The following is a 25,158-nucleotide window of genomic DNA, read 5'->3' as shown; positions in this document are numbered from 1 at the left end:
GAGAAAGGCTTAGATTAGTAAACACAGGAGTGCTCCAACATGGTTTTTTTGTTCATCTGCAAACTCGGTGCTCAAGGACTACTGAAGTATTAGTCTGAATTGATCCAGTTTGGGACAGAGGAACAAATTGCCATATTTAAACTTACGGACGAATAGATTTTGTTGAGAATTCAGAGGCCAAATCTATTTCACAGTAACTGAAAATACAACTGCTTTTACACTGCAGTAACCAAGAAGTAAGACACCCACTTTTCCAGATAGGGAGAACCCACTTCAAGCTACCTTGGCTTCTACTGACAACGAGGTGAGCACATACACACTTTCCATCGTGCCAGAACACCTGATGGGGAATAAGTTGTTACCCTGTAATAACTTATTCATATGTACATAGCCCAGTTATAAGCCTCTCCCCCAGCCTCAGAGTGGCTTCTGATCCACAGGTTCTAATTAGAAAAAGCAGACATTGTCCCACGCCTCTAACCTCTTACTTGCCTATTCTGTGCTCCAGTCACTACAACCTTGTGGAGGTAGCTTTGTTAGCTCTTAGTTTAGACTTAAGACATGGCACACACATTCTCCAGTTCCTTACAGCATACCAGGTTGCTCAGTTTGAGCCACAAATATCAATATGCAAGTCTCCTTACCTCGATTGTGCTGCAAAAGGACAATAGTGGGATTGACAATTGTAGTAGAGGGATATGCAGAGGACGACTTGTTGATTGAAGTGAAGGAGGTTGGATAGTCAGTGCCAGTGCCAGGCTGGGGCACTTCATTTAGCACAGGACTTGAGTCCTGAAAAGGAGAGCAACACATCATTAGTGACATGCACAAGGCTGCTACACTGGGAAAATCTGGAAAAAAAACCGAACCACAAACATTTTGAGCTGAATGAGAGGCATAATCACAGCAAATTTTAGTAAAAAAGGCATAAGCATGAGTGTTACCCTGCTCCTTGTATGTACCCTGCTCGTTGTTAATGCAATTAGTTTGCTAAGGCAGTACTATAATTATTTGGTGTTGGGTTTCACAACTCCAACCCCAAAAGGAGGCACTAAATTCATCCAGCAGACTCTCTGGAGCAAATGCAGGGTGCCAGAAATGAGCAGATCTGTTTTGGGGGGAAAGACGCAGACACCTTCCCCCTGATATGTACACACACAAACATTTATTTTAGAGGTCGTCCTTTCATAGCAAGAAGTCAGACATGCAAAACTCATGCAATTCTGGAGTGAAATATTTTTACTGCAGCTGGTTTGGTAAGGAAGGTCCAAGGAATAAGGTTAGCACCATCACTCAGGAGACAGTGTGACACCTACCTGATTAAAATAATTAAATTTAAAAACAAAATACAAACCAAAACAATATAGAGGATAAAAAGTAAGACTCTAGCAAGGAAGATACTCAATGTGGCTTTGTCACTGGAGCATGGATAGCAAGCTGTTCTTGTTCTCCATGCAGCTCCATTATTTACTTATTTCAAACCCCACTCTGGTATCATCACAGCTCTGGTTGTTCTGTAGAAATACAGGCTGTGTCAACAGGGAAACTTTAAAAACTAGTTCCTCTTTGAAACACCTCAGTCCAGGGATACTTTTGATACACTATGACTAAGACTGTGTGTGCCAGTTTAGGCTGAGATTTTTCAAAGATTCTTAAGGAATTTGGACACACAATTATTGTTAATGGGGAACAAGCATCCAAACAAAGAGAGTGTGGAACAGCATACCAGATTTCTGCACTCCTGCTACTCCACTGTCAGACTGAAATGCCGCAATCTGTAAAATGGAGCTGCACATTCAGGGGGATTTTCATCACTATTAAAACCAACCTGAACGTGCACAGAATGTTGCTCCAGAAGAATCCCTACTCCTGGCTTTTCTGGCCAAGTGCAACTCTGTGCTCTTCATACTTACTAGCATCAGGGGAAAGGACTCACAGGATCAGGTAGGGGACTGAACAGAGGCCAGAGTGAGGGCTGGCACCAGACCTCAGAGATAAATCATAGTGAGAATTTGCTGTAATGAGAACAAGCACCTACAGTCTCTCCAGCCTAGAGGGGAAACAGGGAAGAACAATCATCTGCTGCTGGATGGTGGTGATCTTGCTCCAAGCAGCATCTGCTCAGGCCATAGACATTTAATGAGGACAGAAAAGAACCAATGGTCTTCAGAAATAGATGTCCCTAAGAGAGAGATCCAGACCCATTTTTCTGACTGTGATAATATTCCAAACAATGAAATTCGGGAAAAGGAGTGGGAGGTCAGGGAGAAGTATGAGCAAGTTGTGTTTGAGCTTCACTTGAAAAACTAAAATACAAAGAACCCCTCAAAGAAGAGGGATGTCCGATTAGGATAGGCTCCACAGTCCCAGGTAAGTCACCAAAGTGGGTGAATGAAGACCATTTAAATCCTTGTGGAAAAAAAACTGTGACCACATGCCTGAAGTTGGCATGCCCGAAGATGTTTCAAAACTCTTATCTCATGAAAAGCCTGCAGATAGGCTTCATTAAAAAAAAGAGTGAGAAAACCAAAAAAAAAACCCACCACATACCAAATCCCCTAAACTTTCATTGTTCTCTGCAGCAAAAAACCCCACAGATTTCAACAGAAGCAGAAATACCAACGCTGAGAACTTCTGAAAATATAATCCTTAGTTGTTTTTTATTTCTCCCCCTCATGCCTGTTTGCAAGATTCCTAAAGACTGAGGGGACAAAGAAAGCATCATCATAAGAATGGGGTTCTGCTGAACTTCTTACTTGTCCTTACAAGCAACAATATAAAAAAAATGGTGGTTGTAAGACTTGCAGTACAAGGAGGGTCAGGTACTTTTTGCCTCCTCTGCAACTCTGAGTGATGCTTTTCCTCCTTGTCCTTGAGGGCTTTTTAAAACAGGTGATGCGTTTAAAGAGAAACAAAACCTAATCCAAGAAGAATACAGTAAATTGCAAATTAAAACTGCTGCAGATTGAATTCTTCAAAATTTTCAAAGACAAGCAATTCCAAACTGAAGAGACCTTCTCCTCCTAACCTATCCCATAGCACCTACATGCTCGGAAGACTCTTAGGTCCATAACTGATATTATTGCTTGTAGGTCATTGGATCTTGGCAGCAATCTTACACTGATTTTGGCAGGGATTTGTGTAGAGACCATATATATGGTCTTGTGGCCAGAAAAACAGCCCTAATCTTTAACCGGTCTGCTGTTGCTGCTTTAAATATTATTGAAACATAATTAAGGATGCAATTAAAAGAGCCTGAAGAGATCAGTTAGTTACAGCTATTCTGTTTCTACAGAATTCATTATTCTGAGACAATCCTGTGAAGACTGTTATGGTGTGCATCACCCAGTAGAATGGGCACAAAGGGAGACAGTCAAACGTTGTTGCAAGGAGTCAATAGAAAGTTCAAAGCTGCACAAGGCAGGCAACACACATGCACTAGGACGTAAACAAGGTTTCAGTTGTCATGCTGCTGGCAGGGAGTGAGTCATCACTCCTCTCTCAAGTTTAGTATTGCAAGGAGAAAGTAATTTTAATCTAGGAATACAAATTTAGGAAAAGGGCGAGGAGGGTACTTGGCAAGCTTACTGTATGTGAGATGACTCCAGTGATTTCAGGCTTCGAGCCCCTGTGCAAAGCCCCTGTGACTGGAGGGACAAGTGAAGGTGGTGATGAGAAGAATGGCAGTTTCGGGTAAACAGAGGGTAATGTGTCAGATGCAGAGGGTGCTTGGTTATGGTGGAAACCCCTCTGGAGATGTGGGGGAATGAAATCGTCTAGAGTCGGAAAAGTCAAGGGTGAGCCAGAAGAAACAGTCTCAGGGAATACGGAGCTTTGCCCGAAAGGAACCAGAGGCGGTGGTGGAGTGCTGGAGCTGCCTTCTTGCTGTCTGTCGGGATTAACCTGGAGGAGGGGGACTACTATAACCCCAGGCTGAGCTGTGGTGGTGGCAGTGGCATCCTGTAGGAAACAAGGTGTTGTTATGCAATGGGGGAGATTGGTACTTTAGTCTAATGCAGCCATACAGTGTCATGCAAGGATGCACCCAAAATGATATGAAACACCAACACATCTTCTCTCTTCAGGGAAACACACTTCTTCAGTCTTACAGCCCTGGCCTCTATGAACACACATGGTTTTTCACAAAAAACTTCCCCTCTTTTCCAGTTCTATGTAGTGAGGCTAAATCAAACCACAGAACAGCTCTGCGTTCACCATCACTTGAGAAGCAGTAACCATCATATTACAGAGTTTGCTTCTTTTACACCTCCCTAAAATAGAAAGATCCTCACCAGCCCAACCCAACCCCCTACAAACACCACACACACAAACACACAGATCAATGCTGGGGGGAGGGCGCTCATGGGGTGTTAAGTATTATCGAGTAGAAGACCACAAGACTCAGATGGCACAATGAGTGCTAAGAAATTAGGTAGGAGGGGAATAAAGCATTAAGAGAACATTGTAATGAATTAAAGAACCATTCACACAGCTGAAAGAAAACAAGGTTATGGAGAAAACATGTACCATGCTGCGTCCCATTGCCTTGTATGGTGGCTGTCGCCGCTGAGTAAGGTAAGGCTCTTTTCTCATCCTGTCCTCTGTGGCAGCTGTGCTCGGGGCCTCTAGCACTCTGTCCCTCACAGCTTGCGGAGGTGATGACTGAGTCCAGGAGGGTTGGCCCGCATCATAACTAACTGCGTCTTTACTGAGGACAATGTAAAAGTACGGCCTGGGAGGGATAGGAGGAGGAGCAGCAGCAAGAGACTTTCCAGTATCTGTTACAGAAGAAACAATGTCGGTGGCTGGTGCCTGAGTGAGCTCAGCGCCCAAACTGGTGCTGGCTGCTGGGTCATGTGTGGTGCCAGTGGAATTTTCAGATGCGGCTGAGCAAGTGCTGTTAGATAAACAAGCTACATATAGTTTGGTGACCTTTTTATCCGCCTTCGTCTCATGACTGGAATTCATTCCAGCTTTACTACTGGGATCTGCCCTGTCAGGGTTGCGTTGTAGGGATGATGCATCCGACAAGGAGCGACTTTCCAAGAGTGGCTGCCCAGCATGCACCTCATCTTTAGGGCCTGAAGAGGGGGAATGCCCTGCTGGCAAGCCTTGCTTCCCACTGGGGATGGCCCCATAGGGGGTTGGTGACGAGAAATAACACCGTGCACTGGCATTTGGTGACACACGCTGTGTATAAGGCTTGGGCGCATTCAGGTACACGCAGTCCATGATGGGCACTGGCAAGAGGTTGGTCGCTTTAGTGTCAGTGCGAGGACGCCATGCAAAGCTTTCCTCTTTGGGAAGAGGAGGACGGGGAGGAGCAAGGGCCTGCCCAGGCAGAATTAAGAAGGAAGAGAGGGAGAGAGGAAGCAGCACCAAATGAAAGGAAAAAGGCAGGAAAAAATAAATAAATTCAAAGAATGAATTCAGTCATTAGACTTGGGTTAAGCAGGTTTTAATACAGCAAGAACAAAAAGCAAACACAGTATCTGGGAGGCCCGTGCAGAACTCACACACATCATCTCACACATTCTCTCTTTCTTAGCACTGCAGCACCCAAACTTTACCCAGTTCTCAAGTCCCTGCCTACACGTTCCTCCCTCTGGGGCAAATATCTCTCAATGCTGTATTGTTTCGAGAGGGCTGCACAGCAACACCCGCCATGCCCCCTGGAAACCCTGAGTCAAGATTTAACATCCTGGCTAACTAAACCCAGGCTCACGCCTGTGTAACTAACTACTTCCCAGCACAGGGGACATTTGAATCGCAAAGTGAAATTCAGAGCTCTAGGCCATCTCTGCATGTTAAGAGCACCACCAAAAAATGAACATTGTGAAGTTTCACCAGTGCTAATGAAAGCAGACATCATGTGAACATTACAGACTGCCACAGCTGGCTAAGTAAAAACCCAACATTTCTTCCTTCTGAAAGCTAGCTCTTGAATTCTCTTCAGCATTTTTCAGTCCTGAAAATGCTTTCAGGAAGACCAGAACAATTAAAGTCTCTTGAGGAACTGAGTTTCTAAGAACACCAACAGAGAAATCGTGCTTCTAATAAATAATTTTAAAAGCTTTACTGTTTTTGGTACTTTGCAACATATAGGTTGCTAAGTCCACAACTGCCTGCCAGCTGCAAATCCAACTCCAACTACAGTGATTTTTTTCCCAAAAGTCAAACTGTTTTGAAGTAAAATAACTTAGCAACAGAGAGATTTGGTTTTATTTTATTGCTTTGTTACCAGTAGCTGAAAACTATAACTCCTGAAAGGAAGAGAATTAAAACGCCCACCTAATGAATAGCAGTTCCCTGCATTCTTGCAATTTAACCCTCTGGAGACCATGAAAGTAGGTTTTACACACACCCTGTTGACATATCTTTATGAGCAAAGGCTGGCAAAACCACTGCTAAAATGGCCAAAACCAGAGAACTAAGATGCCTTAACAGCTTGCAATACTCAAATCTGAAAAATATACCAAGTTTCGAATTCATCCACACATGACAGGTTATGGCCAGCACCTATTCTTGTTACATGGATACAGACATAGAATAGCTTCATAAAATTACAGCCACTGTCCCAAAATGGACTGTCCTCATGCTGCCCCTCATTACCACTGTTCCCTGATGTGTATGGGAGTGGAGAAGCGGGTTGGTAAGTGCTCAGTCTGAAGTTTTTCTGCTTCTGAAGCAGGCTCATTCCTTTTCATTCCTTAATGAAAAGTACTTTCGGTCTGGAGACTTCAGAGTGCCACAATATTTCCCTAGGTTAGGTGAAGCGTCACTTTACAACCACATAGTATTGTCAGGAAATACTAATTCTCCACCTGCAATTGCTATTTTTCATTTTCTTCCATTTCAGCTTAGTTTGGACAGCAGTCCTTGAGAGTTCTTATAGAAGTACTGCGTGCATCAGCACTCTCTCTGTTCACCAACAAGATCAATAAGGGACTACACAACAGCTGGAACTGTCAGGCACTAAATGGGTGTCTCCTTTAGGGTGCCACTCCTTCCCATACCTTCATCTGAGTTGTACCTTCTTCCGATTTCAGGAATGGTGTCTGTTCTGTGACATTGCTATAGGTCCCTGATGATGAGAGCAGCCACTCTGACAGGGGACAAGGCTTTAAGGGGACTCTGTTTCACACAAGAAAGCAGTCTCTAACAAAGGGTTTCCTTATCAGCTTTCAGTCTGCTTCTCAAAAGAAAAAGGATGAAGTTACACTTCTCTTAACAGATTGACTTCAACTATTTACCTTCGGGTACAAATAACCTTTCCCTTGTTGGCTTTTATCAGTTACAGTGTTAAAACTGGAAGGCATTTCCCCAGTATCTTGTTTTTAACATAGGAAGTAACTCTGCTTTCAACCTGTAGCAACTTCTAGCAAATAGATCAACATAAAAGACAAAACAGTAATAGATGACAACTTCACCTTTTTTCTTGCAGACAAACAGCGTTGTCCTCCTACTTCATCCACCAAGGAAATACTGTGGCATGCCTGAACACACAAGCTCCACAGCACTCTGCTGACATCAGGGTTGCCCCCATTTTAACGATAGGAAAAGCTGAGGCACAGCAACTTACCCAAGTCTGCAGCAAAGTTTGGAGTTCAACCCAGGACTCCTGACTGTGAATCCAGTGCTTGAACCCAGAAGATCACCCTCAGGGTCACAGAAGAAAGGCTTACCTGTGGCTTGCTGTCTGAGGAAAGGTTCGGACGCACACTCCTATAACCCTTGGCAGCCAGAGAAGATGGTTGGGCATCCCCATTGGCATCGGTGTTAGATGACGATCTCCAGTCATCTACAAGAGGAAGGAAAACACAGATCACAGAGGATTCCCTCCCAGCTACAGGACAAGCAAAAGAAGGAAACTCCTTTCTCCCTTTTTTTTTTTTTTTCCCCAGACAACAACAAATCCTTCCGAGAAAGCAACAGAAGCAACAACATAAGCAGCCAACGTTTGTACCTGTTTCTGGGTTTTCTGGCTCCAGACCTAAGCATTTCACAGAAAGGAGGGACAGAAGAGGGGTAGGGGAGGAGGACAGGCATAGAGGAAAAGAAAGGGGAAAAAATAAACCATTACATTTACAGAAAACATACCAATTAAAGTTAAGAGTTGAGCTACTTCATTTCACACATAAAATGCTTTCTGACAGGGCTGTGTAATTACCATAGAGACCAGCCCTAAACATGATGCCCTGCTTGTTTCTGACCTTTGTAAACACAAGGCAATTCATTCAGTGCAATGAAGAAACAATTGTTCATTGACATTCTTATTTCAGAGGCAAAAAGGCAGCCCAGCTAGCTACTTTCTAAAGCTGCAGCTTGATGTGCAGACACCACAAATTACTGGAAACGCTGGGATCCCGTATCCAGCCACGACACAGGCTATGAAGACGTATCTATTCTTATCAACATCACTATGTGTGATTAACTGAGATAAAGGATTGGCAACAAATAGATCAGGTTTTGCAGATTAAGTGTGTGTGCATGAAGGGAGGTATAAAATACGATGTCAGTTTACAAACCCAGTCCCTGCAGCTGGAGGCATTGGTCTCATCACCTATTTAGCCACCTCCCACTGGGCTCCTCCCCACCCCTCTGCCCATTTTACTGTTTAAGTTATATGCAAAAAGCTCTTCCTGCTCCAAAGTACATTTCATAAAGTGATTGAGAGAGTAAGCAAAGGAAGTATTAATGAGCTGATTTCCATAGTAATGGGCTCATTGCCATTCAAGCTGCTGGAAATTTATGAAGCCATCAAAAGAAAGGAGAGAGGCAATGGTGGGGGGTAGGAATGAAGAAACAGAGAATGGCAAGCATGAAAAGAGAGTAGGTCACGGGTGGAGCAGAATGGGAAGAGAAGACGGAGCAGAAAGCAGCACATTGTGGCTGGAATTAATGGAATTGCCCTTCTTCCAACAATACAGGCAGAAACGATGTATGCTTTGCTTTCAAGAGCAAGTTTGACCCCTTTCCCCACTTAACAGCCTCTTGCCTTTGGGAGTTCAGCCTCTCTGCCAGACCCACGACACTGGCCAGGTTTGTTATGCTTTGCCTGTCTCCTACAATTAAGTAATTACACATCTGCTATTGAAAGATGGTAGAGCTCTGTGGCGACACTGTCTGCCTGAGATGCTCTCCCTGCTCCCTTGACAACCCAAGCGAATGCTACAGTTGCAGTAGCACCACTCAGCCTCTCTATGTTCCACCTCACGCCTGGGATAAAAGGAGGAGATATTTCCAGGAGGAAGAAAAAAAATCAAAAAAAAAAAAAAAGAGTTTGTGGTGCTTCTGACAGCAAAAGGGAGCTGTAAACAAAACAAACTTCGGCCAATGAGTGAGTGGTCATGAAACCTGCACCAGAATTGAACAAGAGTCAGTCTCCCTCCCCTGGTCTGGTTCTTGCAAGAGCTTTCCAACTATGCTACAGGATTTGGGGCTTTAAATCGTATCTAAAAAAAAGTCACCCCAAGACTGTGGGATGACCTCACTTGAGGTTGTTGTGACTAATATATTGCAGTTAACCTTCCATCCACTTACTTTCAGGTTGCTCGACATCCTGAGGACTCGGTGAAGTGATATTCTGATTCTCTTCATAGGCTGGGGACGCCCGGAGTGTCACAGCTCCTTTCCCGCTGCAGACTTTAGTGGGATCCGTTTCTACAGGAAATGTGCAGGCACAGAGGAGACACATTGAAACAGACGACACAAAGCTATCAGGAGCCATCAGAGCCCTATGTAGTAATTTTAGCATGGCTGCCTCCGGGTCAATCAATCTAGTAATGATTATGCAGATGAAGATTAGCTCTGGATTTAAAGCATTGAGAAATTAAAGCAGTTTCATATTCATGTAATTGATGAATGTACAAGTAAGTTCTGAGTCAGTGTAACAGAGATAAGAGGGAAAAAGGATGAGTGTTGGAACTAAATTTCACAGGTCTATTTGCTTTATTTGGTCTGCTTTGTGCGGAGACATTGTAGTCGCAAGGACATTCTACCATTACACTTGTGGCTCTTCTACAGGGATGTCCCAATAATGTAAAGCAGTACGATTTGTGTGCTGAAGCCTTAAAAATGCTTTATGTGGAGGACTGAAAGAGAAAGTCATTCTTATGGCCACTGAACAATAAAATCTTGACCCTATGCTGAATATGATCTGAAGGCAGGGAGCTGCAAGCCATCTTGTCTCCTTGCTGTCTCCCTTGTTTCACAGCAGTGTTTAACCTCCTGACATAGGAAGCCAAATCCCAAAACCTAGAAGAGATAATATATATCTGTTCAGGTGACTATGTGAGCCAGACACCAGATCATGCCAGCAACCTCGTTGAGGCCCAATTCAGCACAGCTTAATGTGCAGGCACATTTCAGTCCACGGATTTGGGTTTTTTTCCTCCTGTCATCCTATGAACTAATAACAAACCAGTACTTCAAGGCTATTTTCTTCCCCTTACTTAAAATCCTTCCGGAGAGTTGTTTCCTCTGAGATACGTATAGAAGCAATAAGCCTAAAGGGTGTCTCACTTATTCAAGCTACTTCCATAGGAAAACACATCCTCTCCCTTCCTCATGCACTATTACTGACCCTGCAGCTGCCATCAGGCTTCACTTTGACCTACCTAAACAGGGGTGCTAGTCCTACCATGACACAGCACAGGGAGCCTGAAGACGTCCTGAGCATGTACTGTGTTACACAAATGACAATATGATGATTTCTATGTTTATGGGGTGAGAGTCATGCTATCTCTACACAGAGAGGGATGCAGCAACTGTTACTATAATGAAAGTTCTGCCTTCAGACTGGACAGATGGGGCAAAGGCTGATGCTTTTTGCCCAGACAACAGCCCATGTTTGTGCTGATCAGTATTCCCTGGCTGATTGCAGTAAGATAATGTCCCACTAAATCCATATCAGCACAGTGCCTACACACCATGACAACACCTCAGCTAAGGTTGCAAAACATACAAACCACAACAAACATGGCCATAATATAGGGAAACATCAATAGTGCCAGATGGACAACAGCAGTAAGGGGAAAGACTCGACAAAAGGTCAAACACCTGGCTTGCATCAAAAGCTTTCACGCTGGCATCACCAGACTTCAAGCTTTTACGTGGGCTTCTAGTGCTTTAAGGATTTCACAAAAAAGTATAGCTTCAGATACACATTTAGGACTGGAGAAAGGACTGAGTAAGTAAGGAATCAGAGGATACTTTCCTACAGTTCAGGCTTAGTTTGTTTAGACAGCCTCTGTGAAGGGAAAGACTGATCAACCAGAGATATCCATCCAATGCTGCTTAATCCTTAAATATACCACATTTGTACTCACACCACACAACTAATCATGTCCTTAAGATCATCCACACACCTGATGAGAAAGAAGTTGACTTCTGACTGATTTTCACATGACCCAGATAGGGTCAGGACTCCTTTTGCCCAGGAGTCCAGTTGTGGCTACTGTTCCCATCCACACAGCACAACACGCAGCCTGAGGACTCTATGGACCTGCTTTCAAACCAGAGGACAAAGGTTTAAGCTCTGGGACTCCAGTTTCAAGAGTGCTGTAACTCTGAGGCATGGACACACTGTTGGGAGTCACCAGGCCTGATTTAGACATCCAGAGACGGCAGCGTAGCGGTTCTCCTACACTCCTCCACCTACATTCCCTTCACAGGCACTGGAGAGAAACGGAAACACCTAGAGTTCACCATGCCATAAATGTCTCCATCATACTCGAGAAGAATCTAATTTGGGAATCAAAGTACTTAAAAAAAAAAAAAAATCCATACAATATATTAAATCTGTATATTGAATCAAAACAGTAAGAATCAGGAAAATTGTTCTGAACTCAACAAAATCAAGATGTTTTGAAAAGGGTATGAAAATTAAATATTGTCAGATTGTTTCCATTTGGGGAGGAAGAGAAATACCCAAGATGTTTAATTCCCTGACAATTTAGGTGAAATGAAGGAAAACAAAAATCTGAATCTCTCAGTACAGAAATCCAGTAGATGCTAATAAACATAACATTAGTACTGTAATAGTCCAACAGAGCACGTGTGACAGATTAGGAGAGACTAGCAGTATCATATAGACTAATCTGGTTGTCCAAAGCCAGCAAAGTACAAAAATAATTTTGTACTTCTAGTGGGAAAAAAATGTGCTTGTGGAGGGGGTGACAGCCTAACATCCTTATTTATCCATGTAAAGATGCTGTAAAGTCAGTGGACATACAGAAAAACAAAACCACCCCAAAGCTGAATGCTGCTTGAACCTGTAAAATACCATCTCTGACATCCATTTACTTTCATAAAGACTAAAGATACACAGGAAACCTTTAGTTCATCTGGAGTTTTGTTCAAAATGAAGCTGTAATAACAATATTACTCATAACTGAGCATTAGTAGAAGGGCTTACAATGATCCCAGATTAAAGTGACACAATTATGTCTGCAGAGGAGCAGCATAATTGAGAACAGTGTATTGTGCCATCAAGAGCTAACTTTATTACCTACTGATGAAATCTACAGCTCTGGAAACAGTGAGAAGAGGATGAAGCCAAAAACTAGCCAAAGCGTGTGGGTGAAGCAGAGAGATAATGAGAGAGAGAGAGAAGAGAGAGAATGATGGCCAACTAATGCATGGCAGGGGGAGAAAGGAAGAAGATACCTGTAGGCAGCACTAGGTGAGGAGAACTTTTCACTTTCTTCACAGGGATTATTTTAACGGCAGAAATAGAGCGTGTACATAAAGGGACATCAACAGCTGCAAACACAAAAGTGTAAATGGCACATCCAAAAAGGGAAGAACAGAGTTCGGGAAGCATGCCACAAAATTTTCTAATGTACTTGGAGACACAATAGCAGGAAATTTCAAATACAAAAGCAGTCTAGAGAGCAGCGATGCAACCGTTAAAAATATCCCTTCATTTGCCATAAATCAGGATGTGTCTGTTTTATGCAGCATACAGAACTGCTTACTGAATTGACTAATTGCTGACTGCCACTAGGCTGCAGGCAAAAAGAATCTGGAAGCATTAGTTTTCAGAAGCCACCAAAAAATTTAGTGTAATCATTCTGGTGATATACACTACATGCAAAAATTAAAATGTTAAGTTACCATTAATATGGCTCAGTTAAAACAAAGTGAAAAAACAAGGACTGAAGGTTTGAGAAAGGAACATTAAACTAGCCACAGTACATGAATTCTGGATTTTATGGCACATTATTTTACAAGTTCAGCAACAGAAGAAAGTGAGACATGAAATAACCTTGAAAATAATCCCATGCCAAAGGGTAGCATCAAAATATCAATTGCAGAAAAAAATCTGTCTATTTAAACAGTAAAATGAAGAGACTTCTGCTGGACTCCATCGGCTAGCACACTAGTTATACAAGATGTAGTAACATAAGGGAAAACCATACATAGCACTGCGTAAAATTCTAGCAATTGTTACAGAATTGTCCAAATCAGCTGGTACTTCCTCTCTGTGACTCTGTATTGCAGCTAATGTACAACCCTCTTGGAAAAAAAAAATGGAGAAGGGAGTGGTAAAAAAAGGCCAAAAAAAGAAGTGAAGATCAACAGGATCTGCCAAGATAAATATTTTGTAAATCATGGCTCCACCAGAATAACTTCAAGTTGTGCTTTTGATTTCTGCAGAGCCAGGATTTTCTCCTTTAAATCCTATTAGCTTTCTGCATATATTAAAAGGAAAATGCTAGATGCCTCCTCACATTCGGTGCCATCTCTCTTGGACCAGCAAAATCATGAGTAAGAAGAACCACATTTCTTATACTCTAAACCAGCAATACTGAGCACCTGGCCAGCTTGAGGGAGTCACTGACATCAGGGTCTGTGTACATCCCCCTCTTGTGGCAGATATCTCTGGTCCCTGGCAAAACTGGAAAGCACAAACTTCACCAACCTAGAAAAGGGCTCTCAAGCAAAAGGATGGGGGAAAAGCTTGATGGATTTTTTTCAAACCTCATAAAATCATTACTTTTTAATTTGATGGAGCTGCTTTAAATTCTTCTTCTTCCTTTTCTTTTTTTTTTTTTTTTTTTTTTTCTTCATGAAAGAGACATTCAAATCAAACCCTGTGGTCCAGGCTTCTGCATGAGCACTGGAGACCCTGTGAATACAATGGATCCCAAATCCAAACAGCCTGTGGCTTAGGAAACAACCCTAATTCTGTTCTGCCCTGTAACTGACTGAATTCATCCATCCACAATGCAGTCAAAATGCTAACCACTATAAAAAGGCATCAAAGCAGAAGAAAGGAAATGAAACCAGCAGAAAAACAACCCATGCCACCACATACTTCCACGCTGCCAAACACACACCATCACTATACAATGTTGAATGCTATAAAGCCACTGCAAGCCTGCTGATGCTAACATGAAGACTGGTTTGTTTCGATAACTTTGGCTTTTAACACGTTGTTGCTAATAACAGATTTTTTTTATTACTTAAATGGTTAGTTCCTGCCCTTTAATCCTGGGCTCAAACTTTCACCTTCCACTGAAGTTAACAGGATTCACACACAGGCACGCACAAACCCATGCTGTCTAAACACGCTTAGATATTGATTCACAGGTGCTCTCAAGTACCACAAGCTGTGCACAGATTTCCTCAAAACAGCACTAAAAGTATACAGAGAGGCAAATCCTGCCTGCCACCTTTAAGACACAAAGAACACTTGTTCGGCTAAGAAATGCTGCTGCTGCTGGCACGGTGCAGCACAAGGCTTTTCTTGTGTCAGTCGCCAAGCAGACTAAATTTGGAAACCCTGCTGTAGCAAATGTCCAGGGAAATCAACCACAGTGCACAGCTGACATGCAGGGGGAGCTGCAGAGATGTCTCTGAAGCTCTTTAACCCACCTTTTTCTTGTCCATTGCTGCTCAGCCCATTGACAACAGTTTTTGCAACATTAATTTCTTCACGTTCTGTAAGATGAATAGAGAAGCAGATTACTTCTGGGATAAAACCTCTGCAACTGAATTTAACCTCTGACTATGAGGGGATGCCATGGGTCAGCACTACTTGATTCAGGCACTAGGAAGTATTCGTTCTGTCTCAGGAGGTGGTGCTCAGAGACAGAAATCTCCCTCGGATGACACCTCTGTACCTCCTTTCCCTACCTGGCTCGCAGCCTCTTTTAAACAGGGACTGTCTCTGTATGTGCATACAGCATCCAGCTCAGTGATGAGGTTTTCAAGAGAGATTTTTTTCAAGTCTGCAAAGTCCTCAGCTGACAGGAATAAAACTGGCTTTTGTGAATTACACAGTATCACAGTATCACAATATGTTTGGGATTGGAAGGGACCTTGGGAGATCACCTCGTCCAATCCCCCTGCTGGAGCAGGAACGCCTAGGTGAGGTCGCACAGGAACATGTCCAGGCGGGTTTTGAATGTCTCCAGGGAAGGAGACTCCACAACCTCCCTGGGCAGCCTGTTCCAGTGTCTGTCACCCTTACTGAGAAGAAGTTTTTTCTCAAATTTAAGTGGAACCTCTTGTGTTCAGAGAAACACAGAAGACAGTGCTAGAAAGGATCTCCAAGGGGCATCTAGAGCCATATTCCTGACTCATGGCAGAAACAAACCTACCTCTGTCACTGCTGACAAATGTTTGCCTGACAAGTTCTTACAAACTTCCAGCATCACCCTAAAGCAACCTGTTCCAGTGCTTCACAACCTGGAAGCTTATCAATGCTTAAGCCAAATTCCCAGCTCATGTTTTTCAGACACGGATTAGCATCCTACCTTTCCTCTGGACTCTCTCCAAACAGTTCACACTTTTCTCAAAATGTGGTGCTAAAAACTGGACACGATACTCCAGCTGAGACTTGATAAGGTGCTAAAATCAAGTGGGAATATTATTCCACAGGTCCTACATACAGCACTTCAGTGTGATGTCTGCTTCACTTTTCACTCTGATTTATCCTGTTTCCCAGACAAGCCCAGTTGTTTTCCTCTGCCCAATCAGCCCCATTTCCTGGTCCCTCATTTTTCTTTGAGCAGTTGATTTTTCCTATCCAGGCAAACTTTCCATTCACCCCTACTAAAACATATCAAATTATTTCAGAAAGGTTTTTCAGGTAATCAATAATTTTGAATTCTTCTATTCTAAAGTGAAAGAAGCTAAAGTGACCTACTGCAGCTCAAGATGTTTCTTTTTGAGCGCTATGGGCCAAACTGAAACAAATGCAAAGCCAGGACACTTCTTACGACACTTTTTATGACACTGTTGCTTCAATAGTCAGATTCCATGAGCTTTCACAGCCTTTGACTATTTTTCTCGGAGGCAGAAGAAGTCAAAAAAGAAAAAAAAAAGAGTAATTGTATCAGAAACAGACAGAAATATTTATAGTAATAAAAAGGAACGCTAATGAGGGCAAGTGGAAAACAACACAGACTTACCAGAGCTCATGGTTGCAGAGGGACTTGCCTTTTTCACTTCTGGATCTCGTTTATCTCTGTTTAAAATGAAATGCAGAATGGTTAAATTATGTTTCATGTCTGCCCAGACAGCACTGGACATGATGCTGGACATTCATCAAAAAAGTCAAGGTAATAGTCACAGTTTCTTCAAAAAATTTAGTTTCAAAAACCAAATGGATTTACGTCAACCAATAGTTACATTTTTTCTGATAATTATCAGAAACCAAAGAATATTTCCACCCAACGTAGGTACTAGTTTCAGACTTTAAGGCTAATCCTCAACATTAAATTGTAAGATACTGATTAAAGCCTAAGAATCTATATATGGCAAAGTGCATATCTGGTTAGCTTCTAATACATAAAATGTGCATCATGTTTAAGAAAAATTTAAAAAAAAAAATCTCAGTGAGACTAAAAGCTTTAACCTAAAACTCTCAGCTTAGACCACTGCCAGATTTCAAGGCAAACTGTTGCTCAGATTAAAGTCAATCTCTCTTTTGAAAGACATTATAATGCAGAAGGAATATAGTCATCAAAATGTGTATTAACTTCTGCACCAATCATTTCCAGCCCTGCAGTGTCACTGATATTTTCAGGATCAGACTCCAGTACGCAAAAATTAAAATTAGAAGCTTTGGTCCCTCCTGGGCCCAAAAGCAGTGAAATTACCAACCCAAGAGAAAAACTCCCAGATGGAGACCAAAGGAGAAAAAAGCCAGTTTTCGTGGTCATGACAGTCTAGAGAGGGCAAATGTGGGGCCTCTTCTTACCCAGTGCCCACTCCTGCGGGGACTTGATACCTGCAGCAAACCAACGGGTTTCAATGTCACACCACAGATGGCGTTTTTGAATAGTCAAAGGTTGACACTTCTACAAGAGAAGTCCATGCTTGCCAAGATCTCTCAACCCTCTAAAGGTCCTAGATTGAATTACAAACCTTGTCCTTTTATGTTCTAATCTTTTTCTCCTCTCCAAAGTTAGTGCTGAAGAGAATGAGATCAAGCGTGACTTCAGCTAATTAATGGCTTTCATGACATGAATACAAATAGGTATCTGAACCTACAAAATCACTTATAAAAAAAGACCCTAATCTGTGAAGTACAGGGCAAAATTGCTCAGAGAAATAAGAAACTAAACAAGAGAGTTGGAAGTACTTGTTTTCCTGTTACATGAACTGGAGGCAGCAGTGGGACATCGTAAGAGGTGGAAATTGCCTTTGCAGAACTGAATTTATTCTCTTGCCTGGAGCACTCCCATTCTTAACTAGTATTAGCTTCATATCAGCCAGAATATAATGGCTATGTTCAAGAGATCCTCAAACGGAGATAAAAGAAAACTCCACAAGCAAATATAGTAAGAGATCAGGCTATAAAAGCAGCCAATATCTGGGTTCTCCAGCATGCCACCATAGCAACAGCTGCCAACACTTAATTATTTAAATATTTTGTCCATTAAAATATCTACATGAGATGTCCACCATGGGTTGGTGAAGGCTCAACAGAATCCAGCCCCATTCCCTGTTGATCCCAGTAAAACCCAGTGTGAAGTGGAGGGTGCAGTCTAAAACCAGTCAACAACAAAAGCTGAGCTCAGCTTAAAGGTCTGATGCCCAGCTTCACCTGCCGTACAGCATCTGCTTTTTGTTTCCACTGTTTCATACCAGAAGTACCCTGAAGCAGTAACAGTTGACACAGCCTGAAAATGTATATACGTGTACTTAATAATAATGGTCTTTCTGATCTCTGTATGTTTCTATCACAGAAAGATGCCTTAGTTCAAGCAAAGCAGAAAGAAACAGGCTAAAATTACAAGCTATCCAGGCTAAGGAGGTTTGTAGCAATATCACACTCTTCTATGTATGGAAAACTGTTACGAGTTTAAACTCAATGGATAAATAAGGGCCCCTCCATAGGGCAGGAGAAAACTACAAGCAAGGGCAGTACCGCAGTAAGTCTCAGCTCAGCTTGAGGATTAAAGCCATTCTGAAGCTGAGGAGGTTTTTTGGTACCCAGAAGTTTTGACTCAGCACTGGCCCTCTCCATGGGCTTCGTGCAAGTCATGGTAGAGTTTCTTTCACTCCAAGCATTCCCCAAAGGTTGCATACCTTCCTCTGGTATAAGGTAAGAAAGGTAGTGGGGGGTGAAGGAAATACAGTGTATTACCTTTTCAAGAGAGGAAAGAGGACAAACTAGCTCACATGCCCGGGTAAAGGCAGGGTCCACTGCTGCTGCAATCCCAGTATCCAAGCAGTGAAACTTGTGACCCCATGCATTACGCTTTTTAAACTGTCTCATCTTTGTTTAGAAACAGTGACATTACAATTTCCATAAAACTCTGATTTCAGTGATGTCTTTTTGATTCAAGAGTCTCAACATTGGCTTACAGTGTCAAGCACTGTCCTGCATTGCATTCAGAAAAGCCTTAAGGAAATAATTCATAACAAAAAAAGCACATTTATTTGCCCTTAAAAGAACAAATTAGTTTTCATGGGAAGTGATTTGAGGTTAAAAAATAAAGTGATAATTAAAGAAGTTTGCTAAAATTAACTAGAGGAGGTGTACAAACTCATTAGAACTAGATCTAGAAAAATTACTTTTCTACATATCTCCACACTTACAAGCAATTATGGAATTCAATTAAAATAACACGAATTCAGTGTTCACCTGCTGTGAAACTAATCTGCACTATTCGAGCACTCAAATGAACACATACTTAATGCAGGTTCCCATGCACAGAATGGATTCAGTGTGCTTGGGGTGAACGCAACCCGTCCTGAGCCCCTGGGCTGGTGTATCTCCAGAAACTCCATTTAAAAGCTGATTTTGATCAGTCGAGACTCTGTGTACAGATTTGGTGCATGCAGGTAGAAATAACAATGGTTTAGACTGAGGAAAGTATGGTGCACACTTCAAGCTGAGAACATGCTTCAGTGTCCTTTTGCATCAGGGCTAAAGAATTATTCTACCTGTCTCCATATGCTTAACCTAAACCACATACTGAAGTCCTATTGGGCCTACCTTAGCCCTAAGGCTGCTCTTGGGACCAGATACATGGTCCAGCCAGACAGCACACCTGGCTCCACAGCCCCAGTATGGCAAAGCATTGCCCTCTATAACACTGAGAAGGTAAATGCTGTTAAGTCAGTGTGCTGTGAGTGTTTGGATGGAACATCCTTAGACAGAGCAGTCCCAGACAGATTGGATACACAGGTTGTCCATGGGCTGTGGGAGCAGGTGGATCTGGAAACATTTACTGCTCCCAGTTCCTCTTGAGAACTTCCCATAGCTACAGCCCAGATGTTTCCGCAGTCAGACACAGAAGTATGCACAGCACTACTTCAGAAGGGAGCCTTTCAGATGCAACCAAAAATGAGATCCTTGTGTCAATACTAAAAACAGAGAAACCAGTACTGCCAGGCCAGGCAAAACAAATTAATAATAATTAAAAAAAAAAAAAAATAGTTGATTGATGGATAAAATCCTCCAGAACTCCAAAGTGTCTTCTTCCAGCTCCCTGCTCTAATCAGCTAACCACAGTCTCCTTGCCAAATTGGAATTCGTGCCTTTCCTAAAATATGACAGACATAGCAACAAAGGCTTCAAAGCTGCAGACATTCAAAACATAATGAAAGGTAATGAATTCCTCAGGGTACAAGCCAGCAGCTGTAACCCTGAACATGCCAATGTCCGTACGTAACATCCACCAACTCCATGCCAGTTTGTTCATACCTCTAGTTGGACGTTTAATGCTTCCTTCCTCCCTTTCACCCCCAGTACATTTCTTCCAAGGCTGCAGTTCCTTCCCTACTTGGTGTGGAAAAGAGAGCAGTGCATTCAGAAGCCTATTTAGGAGGAATGCAGATAAGTGGCAACTACTTCTGCACAGCACATCTCTGGATTATCTCACATACTCTAAACATTTGAGTACTCCCCCTACAATGGCAGGGGTAACAAACAGCTCATTAATAGTTCTGAGCAAGGACACATGCTCTTAAGTCACTGGTATCTCAGCTAAGCGTTGCAGGCGGTGGTTATTTTTGGTGGTCTAGCGTGCGCGGGGGGGGAAGTAATTTCCTTTCATTTCTTTTCTTGATAGTATTGATAGCTCTGATGACTCGCATAGGATTTTAAAACAATTGCTAGACACAAGATGAGCATTGAAAACTTATAGGGCACATTCCTTATATTCCTGAGATTTGGCCTCCTGCTTTATCTTCTCAGTTCTGAGGTTTCTTCACATTTTCAAAGTTTTCTTTCCATATATGAGAGCTTTAAGTGTTTTGTGGCTGTGCTTAAATGAAAAAAAAAATCAAATTCTTATTTATGTTAGTATAATCTAGGAGCTGAGGCTTTTAGAAAAATAATAAGCTTTCAGGCTTACGGGATGATTTGCAATCACAAAACTTTTCACCTGCTCAGGTCTCACACATCACATACAACACTCATTTGTCCAGCCCCTGGCTCAGAACCTCTCACACTGTCCCCTTGTCCCTGACCCAGGCGCTCTGCTCAACCAGCTGTGCCAGCAACGGCGAAGCCCAAATCCAGGCAGGGGGCAAAGGGCTGCGCTGCAGCCAGTACCTCCTACCAGGGGGTTCCTCTGCTTAAATAACTTGCTGAAAAGCACATCTCCTCTGTATGTCTCATTTTGTATCACATAAAATGTGGCAAGAAGAAATAACTAGAATACAGGAGGCAGCTCCAGGTTAACCAAGGCAATCAGCTCTCTCTCCAAGTATCATGATTCTCTTATCCTGAAATACTGAAAGAAATATGTTGCCTGTCATTTTTATTTTAAGGGTTAAAGAACATCCTGTCATTCCTTCAGAAGACATTATGCTCCTAAGAATTGATGTCATGAAAAGACTATGAATAAGCAAGCAGTGCATATAGAAGAATCATACCAATTCTGTACAAGACAACAGCCTCCCCACGCTCTCCGGCAAATGTTAAGATAGCAGAGTGGGAGCAGTGAAAGCTCACTAAATGAAACAAATGGCAGCATAGAACACAAGCTTGGCTACAGTGTTCTTATAAATAATTGAAGTTACAGCTGTTAGAATAAATAAACATAGCACACTTCATATGCAGTATCACCAGGTTTTGTTCTTTTTATTTTTTTTTTTTTTTAACATGGTGCATGTTTGTTTCCTTTCTAATGGGTAAAATTAAGTTATCTGGCATACATACCAGTTTTTTTCAATTTAAGAGGAATTTGCTGTTTCTAATAACAAAGTCAAATAAGAAATGTAAACTAGGAGATGTGGCTTTAAGAACTCAGAGATGCTTTTGAACTAAGTCATCTTACAGTCATCAACTTCAGAGTAAACAAAGTTTAGCTGCAACCTGAGTTAACTCAGTTCAAGGTCACCACTTGTGGAGCAGGGGGCAGAAAAGGATCTCCTGGGTCACCAGGCCTACTCCCATGCTATTGCAGGCAACTGTGTCATACAATCCTCTGCAAGAACATGTCATGTTTCAGCTTCAAACTGGTAAGGTTTCCTGCCTCCACTGGTCTCCTGGAAGTCTACTCCAGACCTCATTCCTCTTACGGCTTGAATGCTGATTTGCAACCTAAATTTAATTCATGAACAGCTACAGCTAAATTGTTTTGCAGCAACACAATTTTTCTGTTTAAGCAGCTCTCCCTCCTTGGGCTCGCTCCATCTACACAGCTTTAGAAAGTGATTGCACCTCTGGGTCTTCATTTTGCAGCCTGTAAACAACCATTTCCAAAGCAATTGGTCTGCATGTTGCCACCCACCTCATTGAAATCTGGCAAATAGCAGCAGACTTTAAAAGGCTGGCAGTCCAAAGTCTTAAGCTCTGCTTAATGTCACAGAAGCAGAGAGCAAAGCCTATAGCTGACATGCCCAACAGCTGAAAAGCAAGGTTTAAAAGGTAAATCAGCTTTTTTTGGTCTATTCTAATTCTGGCCTGTCTACGGAAAACAATTCTATGGTCAGTGCTAGTTCAGATAGTGATTTCATGTCTACAGAGACCTCCCTGCAAAGAAATAGACTGGAATAATTTCACATCAGCCACTGAGCTACTTACACCTGCAGGGCTGCAGGGATGAAAGGTGGCTCCTGCTTGAACCATCAACCTGCTGCTCTGCTATAAACACAGGGCTTGGAAAACAGCCGTCCAGAGGGTTGTTTGGCACAGAGCAGACAGGGGAGTAACTTGACATGCAGTGCATCACTGTTCCCCCTGGATAGGAGAACTGCTCTTATCAGCAGCCTTACAGTCAAAAACATTTCACCTCCTGACAATAGATTCAAAATACACTGTAACTGGGCTTCGACTTCCTCCCAAGACTGTCATGACTGACCTCTGGTTTTTGTGTTTGATGGCTGAGATCATGGTGACAGTGGCTGTGGTCTATGTATCATTTGTGTCTGTTAAAGAAACAAATGCCTTTGTGCCACACTCACACACCCAAGCAGCTCACGGGAACATTTTAAAACTTCAAAAAGAAAAGTAAAAATTAATAGGTTATATTTAAATATACCTTATATTAATCTTAGTAAGAGACACAAGGCACAGCATTTGAAAGCAGGAGAAGCTAAGATTTCTGCTCGGATTTATCTGTGATATGTATGCTAACACCTCATAGATGGAAGTACTTTCCAAACAAGCTGATGTACATCCTGCACAAGGGAGCTCTCTGGTCACAGCTCTCAGGCCACCAACTCCTGAGGGAAGGCTGTAAATGATTTAACAGCATACCACAACCTGGGACAGTTCAGGACACTTAACTGAGACTCAAACAGGAATGTGGGCAGGGAGCACATAACTACTGAATTTGGGATTTATTTACAGTTAAGATTTAATTAATGACACCAGGTTTACCTTTTGCAAAAGGGAAATCTTTCAGACAATCTGCAATAACCGCACCTAGCCAAGAGGATGCTGGTTTTATACTGCAGCTGGAAGAAACAGAAGATTCATTGAGTTCAAGCTGTTGTGAGACTACTTGTAAGAGCTGTACAGCTGGGGCGCTCTGCGTGCTGCACTCAACTCTCTGTACACCTCTGATACGGGGCCACTTGTGCCTCTGCAAAACAATTGCTGCAAATAAACAGACCGAAATTCCAGAAGCCCTAATTATCTATAACAATGGATCCATTCAGCTGACTGCAGGACTGAGGGACACAAATACTACATTGCATTTACTATAGTGAATGGCATTCTATAAATACGATCAATTAGATCATCTAAACAACATCCAGCAGCTTCTCTTGCATGATTTTGTATAACAAAGACTACAAAGGCTGTCTTCACCTCTGTCACACACTCTCAGTGAAGTAGTAAATAAGAGGAAGTTTCATTATGTAGAAATACTAATTAGAGATTGACTAGTGTCACAAAGTTCAAATCCAGATTACAAACATTTCACAATAAAGAGGATATAGAGAATATTCTGATGTACCTCTGACATATAAACCAGATACTTTAATGCTACAGAACACCTTATACCATTCCAGACACATCCCAAGATTCCCAGTTGTGTAAGGTAAAGCAATTGCACAGGCATTAATGAGTGCTCATTGTAGTGACCACACCAAACATTAATTTTTAATTATGACCTCTGCTAGCACTAGGTGTTTTAAAGCTCTGCACAACCACTCACTAAGCAACAGCTAACACTTTTCAAGGTATGTAGATGATATTCCTATATTTTATGCAGAGATGGAAGATTTGGGCCCCTATTCTATGCAAAATATGAAATCAGCTGAGCTGGCACAGTGTAACAAGGTGCACGTATAAAAAGCAACCTGTAAAACTGATATTTTCAGAAAAACCAAAACCAGTTTGAGAATTGGTTTCATTTACACACAACTGCAATGACCTCCAAGGAACCACATAAAGCTAAGTCTAGACAACACATATGGGGAGCCAGGCAGACAATACTTCCAGCACACCTTTGACAAGCCCAGGGATGCAAGTTGAAGTTAGACAGGGTCATTCTCCTCAGCCTTTGCCAACCTAGGGGCATTGCTGCAATAGAAGAATTGCCAGGGAACTGATTCATCTACCTGAATATCAGGCACAAAAAGGTCCCAGCAAAACTCAGAGGTGTGGTCACTGTCATGTATCCAAGGCCACACAGCAAACCCAAGACTGGCAGGGAATTCAGGCTGGGCTGCTGGCTTGCTAGCCTTGTCAGACTGTGCTGCCTCTAAAGTCACCTACACACTGCAATGAAGAACACAGTGACTGCTCCTGTAGTCAGTACTAAAAACACTCTGAGAAAAACAAACTGCTCGTTTAAGCAACAGCCTGACATCCAAAGTGTCTCCAGAAATAGCAGATAGTTAGATTCCAGAAGCCAGTTCTCATCTTCACTTTGCTCTGACTCCTCCAGCCTCAGGTGACCAAATTCACATATTGCTGAGTATTCCACATCCATTCTCATCACTTTCATTTTAGCAACTGCCTCAGAATCCGCATTCAGGAATTGCTTGCAGTCCCTCCTTCCCATAAAAATAGTCAGGAGAAAGATCCAGTCACTAGGGTAAGGAGGCAAGGACCTGCCCACTTCCCTTAATGAGAACACAAACCCATGTAATGACTACCTTGATATCTCCTCTCCTTTCAAGCAGCAACTGGAAATACCTACCCAAATGAAAGAAGCAATTTGAAAATCAGCATGTACTGCCCCAACAGACCTACCCACTCAGTGCACATTAGCATATCACAGTGCCACG

The 25,158-nt window shown here is 42.4% G+C and overlaps 1 protein-coding gene across 32 annotated transcripts in view; it reads right to left on the bottom strand.

The window, feature by feature from the left end:
- SORBS1 (sorbin and SH3 domain containing 1) overlaps positions 1-25,158 on the bottom strand; it is a 172,802-nt gene that overhangs the window by 54,615 nt on the left and 93,029 nt on the right. For 21 of the 32 annotated variants that reach the window (XM_082052552.1, XM_082052553.1, XM_082052525.1 and 18 more), the window contains 8 exons: positions 16,425-16,480; positions 14,884-14,949; positions 12,670-12,765; positions 9,544-9,663; positions 7,967-7,993; positions 7,686-7,801; positions 3,589-3,960; positions 645-792 (listed from right to left, as the gene is read on the bottom strand). In XM_082052552.1, the coding sequence (XP_081908678.1) occupies positions 645-792; positions 3,589-3,960; positions 7,686-7,801; positions 7,967-7,993; positions 9,544-9,663; positions 12,670-12,765; positions 14,884-14,949; positions 16,425-16,434 (955 nt within the window). In that variant the 5' untranslated portion in view covers positions 16,435-16,480. Of the gene's footprint in view, positions 1-644; positions 793-3,588; positions 3,961-7,685; positions 7,802-7,966; positions 7,994-9,543; positions 9,664-12,669; positions 12,766-14,883; positions 14,950-16,424; positions 16,481-20,173; positions 20,225-25,158 lie in introns of those variants that run through there. The other 11 variants (XM_082052537.1, XM_082052544.1, XM_082052546.1 and 8 more) reach the window with 6 other exon arrangements.

Source organism: Streptopelia decaocto (assembly GCF_964273445.1).
Source record: "Streptopelia decaocto genome assembly, chromosome: 5".
Lineage (NCBI taxonomy): Eukaryota > Metazoa > Chordata > Aves > Columbiformes > Columbidae > Streptopelia > Streptopelia decaocto.
This window is presented reverse-complemented; position numbering and strand designations above follow the sequence as displayed.